Source organism: Leptinotarsa decemlineata, unplaced genomic scaffold (assembly GCF_025532065.1).
Source record: "Leptinotarsa decemlineata unplaced genomic scaffold, Ldec_3_MD MMD2_tig00000882_RagTag_RagTag, whole genome shotgun sequence".
Lineage (NCBI taxonomy): Eukaryota > Metazoa > Arthropoda > Insecta > Coleoptera > Chrysomelidae > Leptinotarsa > Leptinotarsa decemlineata.
In genome coordinates this window covers 5,200,599-5,228,126 of record NW_027412556.1, presented here as the reverse complement: position 1 = coordinate 5,228,126, position 27,528 = coordinate 5,200,599, and the positions used below count along the sequence as shown (strand labels likewise).

Genomic DNA, 27,528 nt, shown 5'->3' with positions numbered 1-27,528 from the left:
CTGCGGATTAAACGGTTATCTAACTTAAATTATTCTTCACTACGAGATCTCGCAATTTTTTCCTCAGTCAGATGTAACAACAATCATTATTTGTTTAAAAACACAATTGCTATCAAGAGGGGTCGACGGTGCGGAGACAATGCTTAATAAATATTTATTCTTGATTAAATGTAATTAACCCTTTCTGGTGTTGAAAACATCATTCACGAAATAGTTGTGATTTAATTCGTGTGTTATGGACCACTATGAAAAAGCGACAAGGCAAAAGAATCCACGGGAAACTGCTAATTTATTCTCCAAATTAACTTTCTTGTAAGTATTTTGAATGTTGATTTGACGTTGATTATATAATCAAGTGTAATTCATCCAATGAGAGATGTTTATATAGTACAATGGTATAAACGAGCTACTATTTCCTCCTTCATACAAAATCTGATACTTTCTTCCTGTAAGTTATCTGCAGTTCCATCTGAGAATGTGAACTTTTGTATCATACTTTGCTGATAGGCGTCAGTGTGTTATATTCAATGGCTTCAAGTCTGTGGAATATTCAGGTACCCCGGATGTTCCACAAGGAAGCAACCAAGGTCCACTTGTCTTTAACAACTTCATAAATGACACAGTTGAGGTCATTGACGTCAACACCAATACCAAAATGTGAACAGATTTCCAATATGTCTGCGAATAAAGAAGATATAGGCAAAAAACTAATTTGGGATATTTTGGTATTTCCTGTATATCTCCAGAACCAAAAGAGCTATATTCGATTTCTTTACATCATCTAATAGGTCTCTAAAATACACAACTTTGCCACAATTTAACCGACACTCTATCTCTTATCGTTTACGAGATCCCCATGTACAGAAACGAATTTGAATAGCCCTTTATATGATGATAGACTATCCTTTACAAACCACGTAAAAATATAAATAAATCAGCAAACCGTATTTTAGGCTTCATAGTAAGACAAACATCGCATATTTTCAATATAGAAGCTATAAAGATTTTGTACAATACACTAGTCAAATCGAAACTTGAGTTCGGATCAGAAATTTTTGTACTACGAAAAATTCATGAATAAGGCCTTGTAGGCTTGTTTGAATAATGAAATAAATGGATAAATGTTCGATAGTCCAACTTGAATATTACTATCCACAGAGACGTGTGTAGGAAGGAAAATGTCGCAATTCGATCACAATCCTATTGAGTTGTTGGCAAATTGATCATTGACAAAGACAATTCCATCCATTTGTTTGCATAATTTTTTGTTTAAGATATACGGCACGTCTCTTCGGTAAAGATTTGGAGGAGGGAAACATATACGAAGTTTTGAAATGCTTTCAATCAAAAAAATGTGGCGACAAACTGGAAAAGGCTTGGGCCACTGAAAATACATTGGAAAATACTTCTCCATCTATATATAGACTACTATGGCGAAGATTCGGCTGGAGATATCTCCTAATCGGTTTTGTCGACTTGGCTTACAAAATTTTCCACACGTAAGTACATAATGTTCATTCAAATAATTTTTTACAGTACGGGGGTTTTGTGTAACATTCATTTATTATTATTATCATTCTTTTGGATGACTTTTTTCAGAGAGTAATATCCTGGGTGAACAGCTTTGAATTGGTTCATGAAACAAACCAAAAATGAATAGTTCAGGATTTTGAAATCACTGTATTTCTGTGAATTGTTGAGAAAATAATGAAACTTTGCAGCAAAACATTCTCTAGAAATATGTGTGACTTGGTTGATTGATCAGAAGCCGAAATATATTTTCCTAAAGAACTGAAGATTTCTGAAGTAGTGTGACTGTTCTGAAAACTGCAGGAAAATGTCTACCCACTCTAAATTTGGTATCGAGAATAAGGCGGTATAAAAAGGAAAGGAGAACACTACTCATATAATAACAATTTCATATCTTGCTGTCAATATGGATTTAGAAAAAAAAATCAATTGGAACTGCCACTAACTCAAGGAAATGAAATAAAGCTAATATATGATGATGTACCAATCCATTTCAGTCTTTGAGTAAGGGAGTATCTACCCAACTAGACTGGGAAGGTCCACCGTCATGGTCACCTAGGTCACCAGACCTAACCACTATAGATTTGGTTTTATGGGGGCATCTAAAGTTCCTGGCATATATAGGGTCTTCCAACAGGAACTTCCAATCTTTCACAATTGATAACGGCCATCTTATTGGAGGTACATCTGTCAAATTAGTTGTCATTTATTCAGTCTGTTTCGTCATTCATCATGGACGAATCATTCAACAACACGTGCAAGTGATGAAATTATTTTATCGAAACGGGTGCTCTGTTCATGTAACGTACCGCGCGCATCTCCCATTTATGGTCGCCATAATTGTCCTACTGAGCGGACTATTCTCAATGAGGTTAGTGAATTTGGGTCTACTAGTTCAGTAAACAATCGACCAACCCCGACATTGCCGCTGTCTGTGAGAGTGTCCAGGAGAATCCGAGGCAGTCGACTTCGTGTCGCTCACAAGAACTTGGCCTGTCGCAGACCACAGCTTGGCGAATTTGGCGTCCTGACTTGTGCCTGTACCCGTACAAAATTCAACTGACCCAGGAACTGAAGGTAAACAACCATAGACAACGGCGTGTGTTCGCTGATTGGGCTGTGGAGCAGTTGGCGACTGACCCTAAATTCCATCGAAAAACCATCTTCAGCGATGAGGTCCATTGCTGGATAAATGGGTATGTGAAAAATAAAATTGTAAAATTTGGGTCGATACCAATCCACATGAGACAAGAGCTCAAAGCTAACATAACCCATGCCATCGGTCAAATTCGGCCTGATTTATGCGCTAGAGTCATGGAAAATTGGATGTTTCGGATGAGATCCACCCAGAGAAGCTGTGGCGAACATTGGAAGGATGTTATATTCCACACATTATGGCATCAATAGGTCTTCCAAACGAATAAAAATTTTCAATGATTTTTCACACACACTTTCTATTATTCAAATTCAAAAATAGGAAGTGCTTATTGAAAGACCCGTCACAATCCCAGTATGACGTAAAGGACTTGAGAAACAGAATAATTGTTTGTTTGAAGGTGATTGACAATGTTTCGTGATGAATTTCACTAGTTCGGACTTCCATTGTCTACTATATAAAATGATTTGAAATCCCTGAAACAAGTGTTAGTGTTACCGGCTGCTCCGGTAACACTATCCGTAGCAGCCTCACGAAAATCAGGCCCCCAAACGCGGACTGCGATTCCAAGAATTGCATTTACCGGATACCCTGTGAGTGCGGAAAATCCTATATTGGTGAAACTAAGAGACCATTGAATGTTCGCATTGCCGAGCACAAGAAGCACACACAGCGAGGAGAAACCAGCAAATCAGGAATAGCAGACCATGTTCGGACCCATCAACACAACATCGAGTGGTCCCAAGCTGAGATCTTGCACAGAGAGGAACATTGGTTTAGGAGAAAATTTAAGGAAGCCGCATACATGTTGTCCAACAACGTATTCAGCCAGGCCAGCGTAGAAATACGAAACATATGGAAACCCATCATCAAACGAAAAATGGCCAACTCCCGCCAAAACGGTCATCTCTCACGGAATCAGTGAAGCGGGAAATGGAAAGCAGAGAAAGTGAAAGTATTTCAACGACCTATAAATAGTCATCTCTCGGAGGAATCAGTCCAGTCATCACCCGAAGACGATTGTAGATACCAACAATCGAAACGTCGTGAACTAATGTGACTTGGAATCTCTACACTTTTTTATTATTTTCTTTTTTCATTCCTTTAATTTTTATTTATTCAATTATTATGTTTTTACTTGTAGGTTATTTCACTATCATTTCATTTCAGGTTTATTGTTTGCTTAATATAATTGTTATCTTCAACTATTCTTTTTTTAATCATTCCTTTTTACTTGTTTCAGGGATTTCAAATCATTTTATATAATAGACAATGGAAGTCCGAACTAGTGAAAGAATAATTGTTGTATGTAAAATCATAAGAGAGTCTACTATGAATATTTTTTGCCAATAACTTGACATTTAATGAGCATATTAATGATTTGAAAAAAACATATTTTTTTAAGTTGAAGTCTTTGCACCTGAAACATCTACTAGACGTAAATACTAAACTGAAATTGGTGAAAACGTATATATTTCCACAGGCACATATCTGTTGTTGAATTATAAATGGGTTGTGCTGGGGCTTTGGCTTTCAGCTAGTTGCCTGACAGTGAAAGCTACAGTTAAAAGACATCGAACGAATCTCATCGGTGGTCTATGTTGAAGGTTGACTTTGCAACTTACTGCCCCGGGTGTATTATGGTAGATATCAACAATTATTTCAGGAAAATTATGAGTTCAAATTGTTTTGGCTGATTATTGTACCTTCGTGTCCCTCAAATTGTCAATAATTGTTTAAAATGAATGTGAATATGAACATTATTTCGCTGATGATGCTCTAGTATCGGTTAATGATGAAGATATAGATAAAGCTATTGAAAAAATGAATGAAGCATTTCATAATATTGCTATATATTTAGAAACTGATAAATTGAAGCTAAATGTAAACAAAACAAAGGCTATGATACTTACTACACCGTTTAAATACAGAGAATTAGATTTGAATCAAATTGAAATAAAAATAAAAAAAAATAAAATTGAGCTCATTACTGGATTCAAATATCGAGGATTAATGTTAGACAATCATCTATCAATGAATAACAATTTCACCTACATACAGAAACAAATTTTGAAGAAATTATATTTTTTCACAAAAGTATCCCAATACTTAACTATGCAGTCACGGATAACTGTATATAAGACAATTATACAACCACATTTTGAATATTGTCCCACTTTTCTATACACAAGTGATTTGAATAAAATGAGAACACTACAAAAACTACAGAAACGCGCAATGAGGATTATTTTGAGATGTGACAGGAGTACCCATATATCTTTAATGTTAAATACTCTAGAATGGTTATCTATAGAAAGTAGGCTTACATATTTAACGATGATTTGTATTTACAAAATGTTACATAACCTTCTACCCTCATATTTTGACAAATTTGTAAGTTTCAATGATTAAATTCACCAGTATAATACTAGAATAAAAAATAATTTGTATGTAAATAATCAAACAGAAACATTCAACACTAAAACATTAATGTTCAAGGGATTCATTAAGTATAACAGTCTACCTGAAAATGTAAAGTCTTCTAACAGTCTTATTCTGTTCAAAAGAAATTTATTAGACCATTTAAGAGACCATTAAGGTATTATGTGATATTTTTTATCTTTTTTTTTTGGATTTTCAATTATCGTAGGTAAAACAACTTATTAACAAATATAAGTAGATCTTTTTTGTATTATTGTATTTATATGTATATTAATGTTAACATTACTATCATTGTTGTATATTAGGATGTATCCTATTTGAATAAAGCATTTCATTTCATTTCAGAAATCGGAGGCTCCATATGAAGCATTTTTTCAACATGATAGCTTGGGAGCTTGATAGCTTCAAAAATATACGAGCTTACACATTTGTTTTTATTCCTTTGTTCAAAATATACTACAGTCAACTATCTGTTTCATTATTCCAGATCTGTTTTGATATGAAAACATTTTGTTTTAGAATTATGGAACCATTAGCTATTAGCAAGCTGACTTCCTACTTCACACCGTCTCAAACCGAAATTAGTCGACATGATGCTTATTTATACGCTGTTCTAGTGCTTTTCCTGAATGTGTTTTATGCAATTTACACACACAACTGTCTGTTATGGGCCAAGCAGTTGGGAATAGAAATCAAAACTGCATTCTCTTCTTTGCTTTACAGGTAGGAAATGACAAAAACATCAACCATGTAAGTGAATTGGAAAGCTATAATAAACAATAAATTAAAGAATAAGCGGATATTGAGGTCGTTAAAACACGCGCGGCTAGTATTTCAAAGACTTACGCTATTTTTTATTGGTTTCAAACATTATTGAGAGTGCCTCATTGATTTTCTAGAGTGTTGGTAGCATTAATTTGAACAACTTTTCATCTGATACGTTTTTCGGGCGTTGGTGAAAAATATAAATAGGAATAGACAAGTGAGATACTGCTGATAGTAGGTAGCAAAATGTTCTGTTCTTCCATAGCAAGAACACGGCTGGAGAGATTGCCACCAAATCTGCTGGATCGTAAGTGGCCTTGAATTCACTCTAGCTTTGCAGACTCAACTAACTTTTAGAAGACAACTGAAAATATCCAGAGATGTTTATAACTGATGTTACCGCCAGCATCAATATTTTTAGTCGAAATGCGGACACGTCGAGTATGAAAACGGAATACGATTTTGAACTGTTTGGTAAAGTTAAGTATCTCTTATACCTCATCTGTGGAGAAGCGACAGCTTCTTAGCGATAATGAAATTGACACTTGTCAGTCCTTGAAAACACAATTTTATATGTGGCTCATGGAAGTAGCGGCCTATTGAAAAACTATTTTGAATGATGAATTTCATTTAATCCCATTTCATTTCAATTCTGAAAAATCTTTACCTGTGAGGTATTATTAGGTAGACCTCATTGGAAATACCAAAATCTCTACTTCTGAGGTATCTTTAGGTAGATCTTCATTGGAAATACCTAAAATAAATTGCAAGTGATGGCAGGAGAGTTAATAATTAATTCGATTGTTCTTATTCTTCTCAAGTCTTCTTCTCGAGTAAAGTATTTTCAACTCAAGTAATTTGAAAACACTTATCAAACATCATTCCAGTACCAAAACTGAAACGCCTTTTAGTGTGATTCTTCTTCGCATATTCATAATATATAATTAACATGCCTAAAATAATCAAGATTATATAAAAAATATTATTTTGCAAATATTTCATTGTTACGATGGTGAATTTATAACATGCCACCTGTTGAATAACCGTTTGAGTGGACTGTATTTCCCGCGGAAATGAGTTTGAATGTTGTCTTTTTCTCAGGATTTTGTGAATGTACGAGCTTGATGAAGCAAATATTTCGTTGACTGCTCTACTCTTCCACATTCCCGAGCATTTGAAATGGAATATCATGTACGGGGTGCGCGCGATATATTATAAAGGCAAACACAGGAATACCGCGGTGTGAACATTAAAGATAAAAACAGAGCAAAGAAATGATAATGGAATTGAAAGTAACTTAGGTAATAGTAACTCGAAGGTACAAATCAATCAAACTTCTATTGGTACACCTGTTCTCAACAGGTAAAGAGTTTTCTCCCCTCTTCGTGTAAGATTAGTCTATATATTCTATTATCTATGCACCATAAGTCATTCAAATAGTAAATATCCAAAGAGCTCTTTGAAGATAGAAATTTGGTTAAATCTGTATTTGTTATTTCACTACATTATTTCGTCTAAAATGGCTTCACAGCAAAACGAGACATCTTTATCAAGCTATGACAATTTTTTCTGCGAGAGACAAGAAGAACTTCCGGTAGAAAATGCACCGGAAGAAAATGAGCAGTTGGAACAAACGCTGGAGGAAGAAGAACAAACGCCGGAGGAAGGAGATACAACAGCAGAAAGTGACAACATGGAAGAAGATACTTATCAGAAACATGGTACAGAATACGTAGATTTCCATTCAATGTCTTACTATGAGAAGAGTGCAGTGTTAACTCTTCTTGAGTTCACGGGACATACATTAGGAAATGAATTAGATCAAATCAGAATGTTTCAGGACGTATTGGAGGAACTTCGCGATATAAATGTAGAATTAGCTAAAACAATAGCGGAGAAGGAAGACGAAATCCGACGCATGATCGAATCAGACTTCGAAAATAATAACGTGATAGTGTAAAATTGATTCGTGTTTGACTGTTATTTTCTGGTGATCAAAATAACTGTGTTTAATATTTTATTATTTGTCGAAGTAATTATTAGTATTAGTTTGAAGTTGATTGGTTATTAATAAACTTATGAAGTTAGATTGATAGATTTTTATTTGATTATGAATATGTATTTCTGTGACAAGTTATAGACAGTTGGTACAAATTATTATGCAAATAGAGAAAACAATGTACAAGCAGCATCAAAAATAAATTTTGAAAAGGATTTACAAAATACTGAACAAATGAGGAATTGAATTATGAATAAAATATTCTTGAATTTATAAACATTAATGTAAAAAATTAAGGCTATTCAGTTTGAATATGTACTTTGCAGTTTTCTTTCAACACCAGGAAGAAAGAAAGTGGTCTTTCACTCAGACCCTTACTACAAAGTGAACTTGAAACTAAAATATACTTACTAACTAGTACCAGTGAACGGGAAGACGAGAGAAAAGCAAGAGAAAAATATATTAAAGAGGGAGAGAGAGATAAGATGGGAACCCTTTTTATAATTTATTTTCTAGGTAGATCTTCATTGGAAATACCTAAAAAAATTGTAAGTGATGGCAGGAGAGTTAATATTCAATTCGATAGTTCTTCTTTTTCTCAAGTAAAGTATTTTCAACTAGACAAACATCATTTCAGTACCAAAAGTGGAACGCCTTCTGGTGTGATTCTTCTTCGCATATTCATAATATATAATTAACATGCCTAAAATAATCAAGATCATATAAAAAATATATTTTGCAAATATTTCATTGTTACTGTGGTGAATTTATAACATGTCACCTGTTGAATAAGCATTTGAGTGGAATGTATTTCCCGCGGAAATGAGTTTGAATGTTGTCTTTTTCTCAGGATTTTGTGAATGTACGAGCGAGATAAAGCAAATATTTCGGCGACTGCTTTACTCTTCCACATTTCCGAGCATTTGAAATGAAATATCATGTACGAGGTGCGCGTGATATATCATAGAGGCAAACACAGGAATACCGCGGTGTGAACATTAAAGATGAAAAAAAAGAAATACCTTCAAAAACAGAGCAAGGAAATGATAATGGAATTGAAAGAGTAGTGAAGACGGAACACCAACTTCTCACACACCCTTGCTTTAAAAGTAACTTAGGTAATAGTGACTCAAAGGTACAAATTAATCAAACTTCTATTGGTACACTTGTTCTTAACAGGTAAAGAGTTTTCTCCCCTCTTCATATCAGATTAGTCTATATATTCTATTATCTATGCACCATAAGTCATTCAAATAGTAAATATCCAAAGAGCTTTTTGGAGATAGAAATTTGGTAAAATCTGTATTTGTTATTTCACTACATTATTTCGTCTAAAATGGCTTCACAGCAAAACGAGACATCTTTATCAAGCTATGACAATTTTTTCTGCGAGAGACAAGAAGAACTTCCGGTAGAAAATCCACCGGAAGAAAATGAGCAGTTTGAACAAACGCTGGAGGAAGAAGAACAAACGCCGGAGGAAGAATATACAACAGCAGAAAGTGACAACATGGAAGAAGATACATATCAGGAACGCGGTACAGAATATACAGATTTCCATTCAATGTCTTACTATGAGAAGAGTGCAGTGTTAACTCTTCTTGAGTTCACGGGACATAAATTAGGAAATGAATTAGATCAGATCAGAATGTTTCAGGACGTATTGGAGGAACTTCGCGATATAAATGTAGAATTAGCTAAAACAATAGCGGAGAAGGAAGACGAAATCCGACATATGATCGAATCAGACTTCGAAAATAATAACGTGATAGTGTACAATTGATTCGTGTTTGACTGTTATTTTCTGGTGATCAAAATAAATGTGTTTAATATTTTATTATTTGTTGAAGTAATTGTTTTTGTGAGTTTGAAGTTCATTGACGATTAATAGACTTATAAAGTTATCACATGTGTTTGAAAATCGGTTGAAACCCATGTTAGTTTTTCGTTGAAAGAAGTAGAAAGCCCCATCATATTCCTTCAATTACTCTCATCTTCAGGAAGATCTAAATTGAAAATGTTATCTTTCAACTATTATTTTATAAATGCATGTATGAAAAAGACATAAAACTGTGGACATTCATTCGAAAAAGCTTACCAAATCGTTTCAAAATTGAACTGAATTGAGGAATATGACATGATTTTATTTTGAATTCTGTGTAACTATCGACCAGGAAATGATATTCTCTTTGATGCAGGTGAATATCATTTCGCAGGAACAAACTGTACAATTTGAATTAAAAGGCGTATTGTTTGGGGGATATTACTTTTTGGTAAAGAAAGGTTTTGGTCTTCTACTTCTCCATCTTTATACAAAAATAAAATGTGGGGATCTTCCAAAGAAAGGAAGAAAGCAACCAATTCAAAAAAAGTAACCCCTTACAAATCTGGAACTTTTCTTTCCCAACTGTACACTTTTTTGAACTTAATATTTTTTTATTAATCCAGAGCGACGTTCAGATTGAAGTCTTTTTTCGGCAAATTTGCAAACATACAAGTAATGGAATTCTTTTAGTCATGCCTTTATTCGAAGTAAAATTATTTTGGAAACCATTACACTATTATTGAATCTTTTTAACAGGAAAGCTCTGAAACTTACTCCGTCTGCCCTCGCCAACATATCTTTAGGTAATTTAGCGACACTAATAACGAAAGACGTTTACACATTTGAAGTGGCTATTTGGATGTTTAACGACATATGGAGTGGTCTTATGCAAACATGCGTCATCTGTTATTTGTTGTATATCAAAATTGGACCAGTTTCATTCCTTGGGATTGGTGTTATATTGAGTGCTATGCCACTACTTGGTGAGTATCCAAAATTTTTTTCCATTTCCATCTGAAGAGTGTGTTGAAAATAATTTCACTTTATTCTGGAAAACATTTTTTTGGTGTCCCATTCTTTTTGTGTTTTCTTAGTTCCTTTCTACTTTTTTGAGATTGATAGTGAGGTCGCCAGTTTGTCAAATAAGTGATTTTTTGCTGGTATATTTTTGGAAACATTATTTTTGACAGGTCACGCGTGAATCGTGTCTTGTTGTCATTGTCAAACTTATACAGTCATGGTCTATAATTTAACCATGAATTGACTTATGAATGAACAGCGCTTGCAAATTATTGAATTTCATTATCAAAATTGGCCGCCTAGATCGTGTGATTTGACGCCTTTGGATTATTTCTTGTGGGGTCATGTTGACGCTCATGTCTACAGGGATAAACCAGCAACGACTGACGCTCTGAAAGCTAATATTGAAGCATTTATACATGAAATACCGGTCGATATATTAGAGAGAGTGTGCCAAAATTGGACCTTGCGCATGGGCCATCTAAAGCGTAGCCGCGGATAACATTTTAAGTAATCACCTTCAAACATTAAATTATATTGATCGTTTTATCGATTCCAATAAAGACTACATCAGTTTTTTTCAAATTTTTTGTGTTGCTTTGAAAATAAAATCCTATATTTTAAAAAATCACCCGTAGCTGGAACAGTTTTTTTTTCACTATTCAACGCTATATTCGTCATAAAACTGGATTTGCTTCTTATGGCAACTTTTTTATAAATCGTTTTTCATTTTCTCTGAAGTTCGAAACATCACGTTTAATTGTTTTTTTTTAGTGTTTCTGGGAAGATGGATCAGTAGGTTGAGGCTTGTTACAGGAAAAATGACAGATGAACGATTACAAAAAAGTCAAGAAGCCTTTTCCTTCATACGAATCATCAAAATGTATACATGGGAAAAGTTTTTCATTGAGAACATTAACCAGATTAGAAAGTGAGTACCGTAAAGCTACTTTGGAGGTCTTTTTTTAGCCCAAAAAACTAATCGTTCTATATAGAGCTATTTGTGGCACCATTTGTAATATTTTCGGCTGGTAGCATCTTTCTAGCTACCTGATATTGAAGTGATTATTCTTTTAGCCGATAGGAAGCATCTCCGCAAGTTGTGTGACTATTGAAATCATCTGTGATTTTAACCTCCTGAACTTCTACCTGTGTAACACTTTCTGATCATCCATGTTGTGCTGTAGTCAGAATTGCGTGAGACACAATGTGCCTTTCTATTTCCATATCTCTTTAAATGTGTTCTGTTAACCTATAAAATACGATCTTCTTTGGTCCAGTTTGTCTGCCTGCTCCAAACTCCTCACACTTGATATGGCTTACTTAAGGTCTCTCAAAATCAAATGGAAACAAGTTCTTATAGAGTGAAAACAGTCATACAGTGTGGCAAACCTTCATCCACACGATCGAATGACATTTTTTCAAAATTGTAAGAAAAAGCTTTGGAAAGCATAGAGCCGAATGTACGGGATAATCTTATGACTGGATTATGGCTGTAAATCATCTAATCAATAAGGCAGACATTGTCAAGGTATTGCCATCAAACAATGCTTCTGTTGACCTGTTTTGATAGGGGAAACATTTATCCACCATCTCAAGGAAAAAGACAAGGTGTTCAACCGCGAACAACAAAACGGTGAACACTAAAAGTCTCGACAGGAAGACGTATTTCTTCGCATGGTCTTCTTCAATACCGACAGAAACAGCAGAATGAAAAAGATGAGAAAAAGAAAGAGAAGGAAGCTCTGAAAAACCAGACTGAAATTAAAGAGAAAAAGAGGGAACTGCAAAAAAAGCAAAACAACTTAGATGAAAACAAAAAAGTCCAAAACAAATGTTCGAAGAAAAGAAGAGGTAAAAGAGCAGCAATCCTTTCATCAATAGATAATAATGATGATAATTTCAGCTTGGTGTCCTCAGGTCAGCGACCTGTTTTTTTCCAGCAGAGATGAAGATCCTCTTACTGTTGATGAACCAGTTTTTCAAAACAAAGCGGATAATTGAAGTGCTGAAGATGCAAGGGAAAGAAAGCAATGAAGATCTAAAGAAATCTGTAGAAAAGGACAATTTTGTTATTGTTTATTGCAATGGATTCCAATTTTTAGGGGTGGTGCTATCTGTGGGGGAGCGATAGAGCGATCAGAAAATCTTGGAAGTGGCCGAAAGAAAAGGACCTGTTATTTCATGAGTTGAATGACAAAAATTTAATTTCCCACCAAAGCTTGTGAAGGAGGGTATTTTTGGGGTTGATTCGTTTCAACATGATGAATAATTGTTGAAAGAAGTTGAACGCATTTGAACTTGCGTTTTTTTAGCACTTTGCTCTATGAAAATCTGTTCAACTCAATATTGAATGAAGTTTTATGCTGTTTTTTTGGGTTAAAACCTTCCACAATCTGGAAAAAAAAAGATAAATCGAAAGGAAATCTGCTGAAGGGCAAACTGAAAAGTTCAACCCGAAAAGTTACTGCGTAAAATAAACTATTGGAAAGTTCAATTAGTCAGTTACTTGTCGTATTCACGAATTTTGCCTACAAATTATAATATTAACAAATTCTTTCGACACAAGTAAAAAAAATCATTAAAAAAATGAAACTATTTTTGTTTACCTTGTGTTTTCAAATATCTAGGCCCTTCTCTGTTCAGTGACAAATTGAAGAATTAACTTTCTCAAATAGATCCATTTCCAACAACATTTAACTAAGCACAAACTAATTTATTTATTGAAACACTCAGCAACTAACGCTTAATTTATTTCTACTATTTGAATGTATTGTTGAGCCGCTCGATTCACTTTCTGAACTGCCCTCTTGGGTCGTGAAGACGGGCTTATATCGGTACCGGTCCTTTCTAGAATTCTGTAGTCGGTTCGGTACTAGAATTTTACCGGCGATTCCCGACTGCATTCTTTCGCGATGATGTCATGTATTTGTTCCATTATTCGGCTGGCGTACTGGTCAGGGGCGGCTTCAGATTCGTTACAGTGCTATGCTTTTTCTAACAGAAAACTCTCTCAGGTCAAAGTTACCATATCCTCAGGGTAAAATGTGCCCAAAATAAAAAAAAAAAATCAAAGAAAAATGAACAGATTCAAAAAGGGTGTGGCAGGTAAACATGATCTGTTCAGAGAGAAAATCGTTTAAAATTGTTGAAAAGTTTTTCAAACTAGCCCATGTTTACAGTAATAATTGTGATACTCATCAAATCAAAAATGTATATAAGAACATATGCTAGTTTGGCAGGAGTCATGATTAGAGAGAAAAAATTCCTGGCTGGAAGGCCATGGTACAATGAAATTTGTATCACCAAACGTTTCGTCTGCTACTGCGGCAGACATCTTCAGTGGAGTATACCCTGATTGCGAGGACGAAGGCAGTATCTCGAAGCCTCAACAACGAGTCACTGATAATCATTGCTGAGATTTGGAGATAATACCTCCGTAGAAAAATATGGTGACTTTGTGAGAAAATTGTCATCAACTTTACTTTCTCGGGTTTGTCTTTCAGGAACCATTCCGTCCAGCCACCAGTACACTTAATAAAGTCCATGGTTGGTATTGGAATTTCGAATTCTTTGTTTTTGTGCTCTGGTTTTACTCCAAAAAGTAGCAGACACTTTTTTCAGTTGACGAATTTTCATTATCTGGAATAATATGATCAATTTCTCTCATGCCGATTTTTTAATTCGGAGTTTGTTTATTTATTGCTTGTTTTCAATGTCCTAACCTGTTTGCGAATCTTTTTTCTTGTACTAACTGCATGAATTTTTATTCTCCACAAAAAATAATCATTCATTCAATCATTCATAATCAATCATTCATTCATTGTACCCTAGAAAGTCTGTGATTCCTGGAGTTCTGTATCAAGTCTATTCTGGGCCGCCAATTTCCTCAGTTCTTGACGGAATTCCCAGACAGGTATCAATATCTCCCTTGGGTGGAATTCTGGCTCATAGTAATAAACAAATGATGATTTTGATAAAGTTGCGCTTGTGAACCATTACCAGTTCCTATTGTTTGCATAATTGATTACATTGATATAATTTCCAGGAAAGAAATGAAGAAACTCCTCATGAGTTCTTATTTGGCCGTCTGCCTAATCATCGTGGGAATTTTATTCTCCAGACTCGGTTTATATTCCCTTGTGATCTCTTATATATGGATGGGCTATTCGGTAAACACTGAGTTGATGTTCTATATCATTGCACTCTTCAAAGAACTGGAGTACAACTTGGGAGGCCTCATACCTTACAGTATGGGAAGAGCCGCAGAAGTGTATTCGGCACTCACTAGGATAAACACTGTGTTGACAGCCGAAGAACTACCTTCAAAAAGCAGTTCAGAAGCTGCCACAAGCGATCCAATAGTGGAAGTTCGAGGAGCAAAAGTTAATATAGGAAACAGCGTGATTTTAGAAGATATAACCTTCAGAACGACAGCTGGGTTGACTTTGGTTACGGGAAGTGTCGGGTCTGGTAAGAGCTCGCTATTGAAGACTTTGTTGCAGGATTATCCCCTTTCCAGCGGATATTTGATGACTTCGGGAAGGATTTCTTATGCGTCCCAGGATCCATGGCTGTTTCCGTCGACGATAAGGCAAAATATTCTATTTGGAGAAAATCTGAACGAGAAAAGGTAATAACTTTGGTATATTTTTGATTTCAGTTTCATTGTTAGAATATTTGAACAATATGCCTTGAGTTCAAACATCTATTCATCACTCAAACAGCTGAATACTGAATATACAGTCTTACCTCAAGCACTTCATCGAAACTTTTTACTGAACTTTGAACTCCCAACAACTTCTACTATATCGGAACTGAAGATCAGTGAAATCTTGACTGGAAAAAATGTTTTTATTTGAAACAGTGTTTTTCTCTGAAAGAGCTATTGGAAATTCTTCAATGTAATACAGTAAGGAGATTGAATTGATCATCTGTATATAGTGTAATGAATTAAAGAATTAACTGTCCTAATCAAATTTATTTTTAAGAATATTTCACTATCACAACTAATTTATATACAACACTTAGCAACTATCGCTTAATTTATTTTCACAGTTAGATTTCTTTCTTTAAACGCACGATTCACTTTCTAAGTACGGTCTACTGCTCGAAACGGAGAGCAGCCTTATTATATCGTCAACGAACGCTCCGGATCTTTCTAGGGATTTCGGAACTGGCCTAGATTATTCGCGGTGGCTTATCGAGTGCATTTCCGATGAGTCATGCGTTTGCTCGCTGAGATATCGGTCAGGGCCGGCTTCAGATTCATTACAATAGATTGGTTGGATAAATCACTGAAAGCGCATCGAAAAGATCATTAATAATATTTCATTTCAATAGCGCTATCCATAAAATATTTTATTTCCGGTTTGATACTCCCTCATTTAACTTTACGGGGAGTTACATCAGGGTGTCTGGCAGGTCACAGTTCAGCTTTTCGAAAAAAAAAAATCGTCCACCACTAACCTGTTTTATCATCTGATGCATTTGATTTTTTATAGGTATCAAGAGGTGATTCGAGTCTGCGCTTTGCAGTATGATTTGAATTTGTTCGATAATGGAGACGAGACAATTGTCAGTGACCGAGGTCTAAATCTTAGCAAGGGACAACAAGCCCGAATCAACCTCGCTAGAGCTATCTATAAAGACAGCGAAATCTACTTGTTGGACGATTCACTGACCGCATTGGATTCCCAAGTTCAAGATCACATTTTCAACGAGTGCATCAAAACCTTTTTGAAAAACAAAATCTGCATCATGGTAACTCAAAATGTTAAACATATTCAAGAAGCAGACGTGGTAGTGACAATGGAACACGGTCGAATACAGTCTTGTGGAAAACCAGACGTAAAAATTCTGGAAAAAATTAACGAGTTGATCTCGAACGATACTGATTCCGGTCAGGAGACTGAAATCAAGGATACAACTGACGGAGAAGAACGGAACGAGATCGAGGAAACGCCATTGCTGGAGACCGAGCAAAATGCAGCCAAGAACATTTACAATGAAATGAAGAAGAAAGGACGAGTTGATTTTGAAAATTATAAAAAATATGTTATGTTTGGAGGTGGAGCTTTCCTAGTTGTGTTGAATTTGTTGCTATTCGCTGTCGGGCAGTTCTCAGATAGTTATTCTAGTCGATTGTTGGCCCACTGGTGAGTGACTACTTACAATTGATAATATTCTGCTGAACTGTGTATTATTCTTCAACTCTATTTTTTTTGTTTCATCATTTTATTCAACATTTTAAAATTTTGATATTGATCTTTAGATTATTTTCTGAATTCGGAAGATAAATTGGTTATTTGATGAAAGATGATATCAAGATGAAAATCATTCAGAATATTTCAAAATCACAGAGGGCATGAAAAAATATTTCTCTACTTATGTACGCACGAGAGAAGTTAAAGTTAGTTTTTCATTAAATTATTTCTCGCTGTGATTTATTTAGTCATTTGTTTGAGTTTATTTATTTACATATAATGTCAAAAAGGTATTTCAGTGAATGATGTTAATGAATAGTACATACCGTCAACTAACCTCAAATTCTACAAACGTACTCAAAGTAATATGTGAAAACCACACATAATCACAATAAATTATCTTTGAATCAATGAATTGTTAATAAATATCAGTCTTCACGATATATTATTTAGAAAAATATATATTTATGTATATTTATATACATTTTATTTGGACTGATACACAACACTTGTTGTAGGTTTCAAATTCAATTTCAACATTTCATATTCAATTAAATTGTTCTTCAGGGCTGTGTAACAATGAATTTGCATAAACATACGTCCCACAAAACTTATATGATCATTATCATTTCAATTTCACAAGAAATAATGAATTCTTCATTAAATTACTAACCAAAAAGTAGATTCTTCGTGATATTATTACTATTTTAAAAACCATTAGGAATATTAAATACATTGAAAACAATAAAAGACATTGCAACAACCAAACTTTTGAGACATCAACACAGATCGACATGAAAGAAACGAATGGCTTCATCTGTGATTCTGATAAGGTGGTGTCGGTTTTTTAATCATTGACAGAAAGAAAAAGAGTGGTAAATTATTCAGGTATTTTACTAATTAAGTTGAAATATGCAGTATTAAGGCAATCGACAGATCTTCCAGTGTTAACACTATCGCATTTTAGAATAAATATCATTTCGTCTTTTGGATAAACGAAGTTGAACATCTGGAATATTTGTATGATCAGAATAAAAAATGTGTCCATATTCTCTTTTACGTTCAATGAGGGCTTCAGTTTCTTAGACTATCTCATGTGTTCTGAAACTCGTATTTCAAATTACCGTCCGGTTCGACCAAAATAGCATTTGTGATAGCTCACACAGTTCAATTCGTACACTATATTGGACTATATGTCTTGTTATGATTTTGTTTTTTGTTTCAAAAAAAAAGGTGTTCCAACTGTATTTTCATTTGAAAAGGCCACTTTGATTTGTTCGGTACTGAGTAGCATTCCAAGTTTATCAGATAAATTTTCTACAAATGGAATTTTGTGAATTTTGCATCTTTATTTTAGTATCTAGAAATGTTACCGAATTGTTTTCTTCCATTTCATCAGTAAATTTTAGTGTTGGATGAAAACAATGAAAAGTATCTAATATTCCAGTTTGTTTATTTTTCGAAATGGAAGTAACAATATGACAACTTTTTCATGCATATATTTTGTAGTGCTGCTATGACCAAGTCTGCACAAATGGGTGTTATATAATAACTCATTACCAACCAAAAAATTTGTTTGTAAAAAGATCCATTGGAGTCTATACAGAATTCAGAAACTTCTATTGAAAGATCTATGGGTAAAGTGGTAAAGTTTGTAATTATATCCCATTTTCTTTTAATTATACTAATCAAGAGATCTATAGAAATGTTAGTAAGAAGAGATACCACGTCAAGAGAACTTAAAATATAATTCTTGGGTACCTATAATTTTATTTCTGACAAAATTGGAAAATTTAAAAGAATCCTTCACATATGAAATAGTATTATTCGAACCTATTATTTCAAATACTAAACTAGTAGATTATTTAGCAGCGTATTTTTGCCAACGTAACACAAGTCGAATAATTCTGTCAGCATAAAAGTTGGGTTTTTGTGGTTCGAAACGCATTGGAAGGGCCAAAAAGCTCATTTTTTGAATTGGACTGTCACGTGTGATGAAAAGTGGATACTCTACAATAACAGGAGTCGTTCAGGGCCGTGGTTGGACACCGATGAGCCCCCCAGGCACTTCCCAAGGTGAAAACCTTCCAAAATAACGACTATTGTCACTGTATGGTGGTCAGCGACTGATGCGATTCGCTATAACTGTCTGCAACCGAGCCAAACCATGACCCCATCCTCTCACCAACCGACTCCCATCTTTTCAAGTACTTCCATAACTTTCTCACAGGTAGAACCTTCGCCAATAAGGACATGGCAAAAACGGATTTCGTCGACTTCATCGAATCCCGAGCAAACAATTTTTATACTGACGGAATTATTCGACTTGTGTTACGCCGACAAAAGTACAGTTCAAAACTTCTTGAAACAACCTGATAATAATGAATAAACACTTGAAATCACTATGGTTGATGTCTTTCACTTGTAGGGTTGATGAACAGCAGCACGTTATAGATCTTCAAAATGCCACCCTCGAAATGAATTACACAGGAAACAACACGACAATTCCGTTGAAAAATGATACCAGTTCTCTGAGTGAAGCTCTCAGAGAAAGCCAGTTCACGATTACTTTCTATTCAGTTACACTCCTCATCTCAGCTGTATTTCAATCTTTCAAAGCATTCGCGATTTTTAACTTTTGCAGAAAGGCATCTGTCAATGTTCATAAAACCATGATCAATAGCGTGATGAATGCTGTTATGGCATATTTTGATACACACCTTCTGGGGAATATTCTCAACAGATTTTCACAGGATATGAACAACATTGACGAACAGCTCTCATACAATTTGAGTGAAATTTTGAGGGTGAGTATGAACAAGTTTTTCATTTCTGAACTAAAAATGTGCCTTATGATATTCATATAAATATATAGGGGAGACCGGGGTTGGAAGTCACATTTTTTGTCTTTTGCATTTTTAGTGTCCTTTTTCATAAATTATCAATGATATGTTTATATCAATATATAGTGTTTTTATACTGTTTTGAAAAGAATTATTATTTTTTTCTCCAACATCACTCACAAAGAAAATATAACAAATTTTATGGAAAAGAAAAAATGTGACTTTTAACTCCAGTCCGGGGTTAAAAGTCCGGAAAACACATGACCAATATACTTATGAGACTCGACACAGATGCAGAAAAATTTACTTCCGCCGTCCGAAAAACACAAATGTACGTATCTCCTTCACACAGTATGAGCTTGAACTGAAGTGACGTTAGAATGGAGGAATTGCTCCTTTGATTTTGTTCGATAAACTCTTTCGTTCGTTCGATTTTTCAATATGGCCGCAGTGACAACCAACTCATGAGACAACCATACCTGGTCTCCCCTAGTAATCGAAAAGGTGAAAGAAAAGGAAAAATTTCAAAATACGATGGAAACATGAAGAACGGGAGATACAGCTACCAGGCTGGGTCATGGCCGGTGAGAAGCCCCTCCCTAAAGATGTCCAGTAGATATGTAGAAATCTGTTATCAGTCTGTGAGATTATTCGAGCCGTAAACATCCAAATCCAGGACCGTATTCAGTTAGTGATGGAGTTTGAAAGTAAATTGCATAAACACCGACTCAAACTTTATGCAGATGCGATTTCTCCCACCGGCCATGACTCAGTCCGGCCGCTGTAAAATTTTCTATTTTAAATTGAAAGGGTTATATTATTAGGAGAGGTAACTTTTGAGAAAAAAATTTTTTGGTTTTCTACTTCCCCATCTTGATACAAAAAAATGTGGGAATCATCCAAAAAAAGGGAGGCAATCAATTCCAATGGAAGTAACTTTATACAAAGATGTGTAGATCATGCAAAGATCTATGGCACCACTCCCGAGTATTGATGAAAACCATGCGATCAGGTTTGGTATTTTTTTAACAAAATTTGTATTTTCAGTCTTACCGAGCAACGTCTAAATTAGTAGCAAATTGCTAAAAACGACTCTCCTCGACGGAAGATTTCCTGACTGAATTCCTGACCATACTGGCCATGAGACTGCTGACTCCCTTGCAAAGAAGGGTGCTGCAAGCAGCTTCATCGGACCAGAACCTGTCATTGGCATCACTTTAGGCTTTGCCAAACAAAGACTGAACACCTGGCAAGAATATTCATAGAGTTCTGGCACAATCTTCCAGGATTGGCTCACTCCAAGGCGTTTATTCACCCTTCGAAGCTTGATACCAAACAGTTGTTGGACTACAGCAGGAATGAACTACGATGTCTAACAGGCCTTCTTACAGGTCACTGTATATCATCATATGCAGAAACTCGGACTGTCGATAGACAGTGTGTATTGCATCTGTCTGAAAAATGATGAGACAGGAGAGCACATACTTTTAGCCTGCCCCGCTAGGGACCCACTCACTTTGGCCCTAACCTAACCTAACCTTTTTCAGACATAAGTTGCGAGAAATGAGATGAAGATTGTGAACTGATGCAGTTGCATATTCGAAAAAAATTCTTCATTTTTATCAACTTTTTCCAATAACGATTAGATTTTTTGACAAACTTGTCTACTACTTGAAGAATTTGGTAATCGAAAAATGCATTTCGAGTTTTAGTTTCATTCGAAATTCTCTACTAAAATTGATAATGACAGTTTGATTGTGAATGTAATAAGGGACAAGTATGCCATGAAAGTTTATATGCAACGCAGATAATATTGAATGATCATACCATGGGGTTTGTGAGATTCTTTTGTAACATACATGAATATCAAAGAATATCCGAAAGGTGTCAGTGCAAGGTTCTTCACTGGAGTTATTCTTGCATATACTGTTGGCAATAAAACTGCTGCAATAGATTTTCAATTATTGGAACACACATGCAGACCGATTTTGGGCTGTTTGGCCACTCGTCAGTGCTAGGTAGTATCTATCATCGACATAAAGTCGATGATTTCCGATAATTGAAAATCGAATTCCTTCAGAGTATCATTCCTCGAACTAGCCTGAAGCGGACGACAAACAACAGGTTTGTCATCGCCCCATCTGCCTGTGAACGAGGGAACCCACCGCATATCCAAAATTCACCCAATTCCTCGTATATGGAAAGAATTTAGAGTCAGTCTTCAAGTATGCTCACTGAATATACAATGTGAAGGTTTTTTATAATTCTCAGTGTAATTCAGTGGTTCTCTCATTTTCAATTGTAGACGAACTTCAATACTACATTATATGAGTTTCTTAATCGTATTTTCTAATAGTATTGGATCAAATGTTTGCTTCTGTTTTTGTCTAACACTTATTTTCAAACGACATTTGTTTCAGCCACTGAAAGTGTTTCTCGTTGTGTAGTAGTGAAAATACCAAATTGATTATTATTTTTTTCAGTCTACCTTCTCAGCTCTAGGTATAGTAGTTCTGATAGTTATCGTCAACAAAAGATTCCTCATTTATGCTGGAATAATTTTTATATTTCTGATGATTCTGCGAAGATTATACCTACCAACAGGACGTAGTTTGAAAAGGTTGTCTTCATCAAGTGAGTAACGATTTCTATGACTTTTAGAACAGAAAGTGAACAATTATTTGTAAAAATAATGAAGCGGTGAAAAAAATGGGTTTTGTAGATATTTTTATTGAACCTTAGGTACAGATTGACTTGTTGATTAAAAAAAACCTATAAACATATTGTGATGAAGTAAAAAATTGTTGTTTTACTATTTTGGAAAGAGATGATACATAATTTTGCTTAATAGTAATCTGTATCTGATCACTTATAATATTCATTGAACTGGCCAGGAACTTTTTTGGAATTCAAAAATACAGTTCATTTTTATTTCAGCTCGGAGTCCCATTATGGGCCATCTGAACGCTTCTCTTGAAGGGCTGACCACGATCAGAGCTTACGGAGTTCAGGATATTCTGAAGGATGAATTCGACAGGCACACAGATTTGTTTACATCCACCCATTATATGACCCAATGTGCAACAAGAGCTTTTGGCTTTTCGATGAACATAGTCTGTACGCTACTAATCTGCATGGTTATTGTAACATTCATCTTCTTTGATACAGGTGAGAAAATTTATAAAAAAGGTACTTACGTCTGTAGCAATTCATATTTTTCACCATTATAAACATGGATACATGGATCAAGTCATGTCAATGAACAATCTGAAGACTATTTTGAGAATATTGTAAGCTCATGACACATGACACGGATTCCTAGAAATCCATATTGTCTCCAACCCTCTTTTTATTGTATATAAACGACTTAAACATTGAAGAAAAGTTGGAGATTTGCCTCTCTTCTATGGAATAGAATGTGTCAAGCGACTTGATACATTAGATTCCATCAGGAGCAGTACATATTAGAAATACGCGACGGACTGTGGCTGCTCATCATTTTGAGGTTCAACTTGGGACACCTCGAACTTCACTGTTTAAAAACTCTTTCATTTGGAGAACTAAACAACTTCACCGGCAGCAGGAGTTCCGCTTTCTGCTTTGATAAGTTTGTTGGGGGTTAAAATGGACACCAATATGTCTTGCACAGTCATGTCGCTGGAATTGCAGAGGCTGCTTCTCGAAAGCTTGGAGCACTGTTCCGAACCAGAAAACTGTACACACCTCAGCAACTTTTGATGCCACAGGAATAAAGCATAGAACAGACCTTCTTTGGAGTATTGTTCTCATATATGGAGTTCCGCCACTAGACATACCCCGAAGCTGCAGGATTCCACCCAGAAAAGAGCCATCCGCCTAATTGGAGACGCGAACATCACTTGCAACCGTGATAATCTGGAACATCGAAGAAAGTTTGGGGATTTGTCTCTCTTCTATAGATACTTTCACAGAAAGTGTTGAAGTGACTTGGCACATTCGATTCCACCAAGAGCGGTTCATATCAAAAATATGCGACGGAGTGTGGCTGCTCATCGTTTTGAGGTTCAACTCAGGGCACTTCAGACTTCACTGTTTAAGAACTCTTCCATTTGCGTTTATGTGTAATGAACTTCCTGGGAACGTTTTTCCGAGTGGATTCAATCTCCAGAGTTTCAAATCCAATGTGAATCGCTACTTTCGCACAGGCACCGCTCTTGGATCGCCTTAAGGATTTTTCTGTAGCGTTTTGTTTAAAAAAAACACAAGTCACAGGGAGTAATTACATCACCACACCATGATCAGCATCTAGGAATTTATCAGTGCTGTAGATTGCCTGTCCCTGAAGTATATTTGGGTGCTTATTTTCTTCAAACCGATGAGATAATAGAGCCGTATCAATCGAGCGATCAGTAACATATGACACCACTTGTCCTACAGGCTAGTGATTTTATTATGCAGTTCATATAATCAAACATTGTGCTTTCAATAATTGTACTTTCAAACAAATGTTCCTGTTGAAATTTCTTGTTATATTGGTAATAAAATTGATTCTTTAGGAATATCACTCAACCAAAAAATGTCCCTATATGATGTACGCTGTATGCTCAGTAATTAGATGAATTTTCATTTATCTCAGACTTTTTCATGCAATCACCAATTTCTATTTCGTCCCCTCCAAAGTAGCTCTCTCAGATATAATACACTTGTACCAAGCAGTTCTGATATGCACTTTTTGGTATATCCTTGAGCTCTCTCGGCGATTTGGTTTTCGTCTCCTCAATCGTCACAAAACGTCGTCTTTTCATGAGTTTTTTCTATGGGTCGCTTCTATCCATTTATCGTGATGCAAAAGCCATGCATTGTTTTTCCACAATACCGGACTTTTTCTACGGATTGCGTCTCGCAAGCCTCGCATAATTTAAAGAGAATACTTTTTATTGGCTTTTCGACCATGCGGAGAGACCTGATGCACTATGCCACGGTAATCGAAGGAAACAGTGGCAAACATTTATTCGAGCTTGGCATGCTTTTTTGGTTTTGTCTCTCCTGGCCTCTTCCATGACCAGCTATGACCCTTTTAAGTAGATAATGAGCGATACTCAGTTTTTTTGGATAACATTCAGCAATTTTCGAAGGAACTTTGCATGGTATGAGCTAACCGATATGCCGAGACCTCAGTTTTTTCAATATCGAAACTGTATCTGTATCTGTAGAGTAGGGAGGGTGAGTGTAAGCCCACAGCACTGAGGTCACAAGTGACCCATTGTACATTCCCCCGAGGAGTTGTCCTCCTAGGTCATCTTCCATCCTGTCCTTTCCAGGAAGGTGGACAGGTCACTGATATACATCTCCTTTATATCGGCAGGTGTAGGCCAAGACTCGCCGAACACAAACTCTCTTATTGACGATAACTCCGGGCACTCGCATAGGACATGCCTGACAGTCTCATCTTCCTGTTCACACATCCTGTCCAGCCGCTTCCTTGGCTAAAGAGTCGGCAATGCGATTACCTTCACTCCTGTCGTACCCTTTAAGCCACCTCAGGATAATGTTATTATCTACCGTGGCTTTGGCTAAATCTTGGTGATGCTCTAGTTCTAGTCCTGAGGTTATACGTTTCTGTTCAAGGCTAATAGAACTTGTCTGCTGTCAGTGCAGACACTGACTTACCTGGTTATTTTTTTTGTGGCCATTGAAATACCAGCCAGTTCTGTTTGGACCACGCTGGTATTTTTTGCCATTCCACACTTAACCTTAGGCTCAGTGATCTGGAGTACACTCCACATCCTGAGCCTTCTTTGGTTTTTGAGCCGTCTGTATATATACGTATTGCATTTGTAGCATCCGACTCTGTGTTCTGTTTTATTTGTATTTCGTAGGGTTTATTGAACACAAACCTGGGTTCAATTGCATCACTGGTTGCCTGCAGCAGAGCCTCAATTGACCCATACCTACTTCGAGGTTTACAGCAGCCGTCCGCAATCGTAACATGGCCATTAAAGCAACCTCCTCAACGTACAGGTCCAGAGGAGTCAGACCCGTAATTAATTCCATTGCCGATGTTGGTGATGTTCTCATGGCTCCTGTGATATTTAAACAAGCCAGTCGCTGTATTTAATACAATTTTTGGATGGCCGTTGTTTGTAGAACTTTCGTTCCCCATGCGATGGCTTCGTACGTTAACACAGGTCCTATCATTGCAGTATAGATCCAGTTGACGGACATTGTTCATAAGCTCTACTCTGTAGGTTAGAGTTTCATGTTAGCTTCCTGTCGAGGATAGTACTAAGATATTTCACCTCTTCAGGGAAGTTTAGCTTGCTTTTGAAAATTTCGAGAGGTTTTGAGCCCGATAAACTTCTTTTCCTGGTGTAAGGGACCATCTCAGTCTCCTTGGGATTGATCAACAGTGAGTGTTCCTCACATCATGTTTCTATAATTTGAGCCCATCCTGCGCTCTATCAGACAGTGCGTTCACAAATTTGCCGGTCTGCAAGGTAACTATGTCATCTGCATATACAATTGTGTAGAATCCATTATTGTTGGGGTGATTAATCAGGGTATCCAGAAGTATGCTCCAGGGAAGGGGTGATAAGACCCCTTCCTGTGGACATGCCCTCATGACTAGTCGTCTCGAAACATTATAATTGACCTAGATATCATCACATCACAAACCGATGCGCGACATCAATGAAAGGTTGCATTTTAACTGAATAAGTATGTCTGAACTTTTGAATGGGTGAATTTTATAACAGATCAAGACCGATCACTAATTTTACGTGATCCAAAATCAGTCTATCGCGAGATGATTCAACTGAAAACTAATTATTTTCCAGATACTTCAGCTGGAGATGTCGGTCTGGCATTAACGCAAGTACTATATTTATCAGATGAAGTCCAGTGGGGAGTTCGAGTTTGGGCTGACCTCGAGAGTCTTATGACATCAGTTGAAAGGGTAATGGAATACACGGAAATCAAACCTGAGATGAAGGAGGGCCAAGAAATCGCAAACTGGCCTAGTAAAGGAGCTGTGACCTATGATAACGTGTCGCTGACCTACAACGACAACGAAATCGTTTTGAAAAATTTGAATTTCAAAATAGAACCCCACGAAAAAATCGGTATAGTTGGCAGAACTGGCGCGGGCAAGTCGTCAATTATAGCCTCCATTTTCAGACTGTATGAGTCTGAAGGAGCCATCCTCATAGACGATGTAGATATAAAAACTGTGTCTCTGAAACTCCTGAGGAAGAAACTCGCAATCATCCCTCAAGACCCTGTTCTGTTCTCTGGTACAATCCGTACAAATCTCGATCCATTCAGGGAGTTTGAAGATGAACATCTGTGGAAAATCCTAAAGAAAGTCAACTTGCATGGCGTCGTTCCTAGCTTGTCATTGGAGGTTAGAGGAAACTCTTCGAATTTCAGCTCAGGCCAACGACAGCTCATTTGTTTGGCTAGGGCGATTTTGCGCGAAAGCAAAATCATCATTCTCGATGAAGCCACGGCCAACATGGACCAAGAGACGGATTCTTTGTTGTACAGTATTATAGAGGAGAACTTTTCCGATTGCACGGTGATTACTATCTCGCATAGGATCACTACTATTCTCAAGTGCGATAGGGTATTGGTTATGGACAGGGGTGAGGTAAAGCAGTATGACACCCCGTCGAATCTTTTGGAGAATGAGGATGGTATTTTTTATGGGCTTGTGAAACAAGCAGGTTCTCTTGACTATCTTTCATAATAAATTATTTCTCCAT

At 36.1% G+C, this 27,528-nt stretch overlaps 1 protein-coding gene across 1 annotated transcript; it reads left to right on the top strand.

Annotated features, from left to right (window-relative positions):
• The first annotated feature begins 153 nt into the window (after window positions 1-153).
• Window positions 154-27,528, top strand: LOC111508814 (probable multidrug resistance-associated protein lethal(2)03659). Its single transcript, XM_023164431.2, has 11 exons — window positions 154-312; window positions 1,275-1,499; window positions 5,648-5,851; window positions 10,474-10,700; window positions 11,512-11,668; window positions 14,786-15,370; window positions 16,242-16,895; window positions 19,372-19,750; window positions 22,270-22,420; window positions 22,724-22,954; window positions 26,602-27,528. The coding sequence occupies exons 1-11, from the start codon at window positions 236-238 to the stop codon at window positions 27,510-27,512; spliced, it is 3,801 nt and encodes a 1,266-aa protein (XP_023020199.2). The 5' UTR covers window positions 154-235; the 3' UTR covers window positions 27,513-27,528.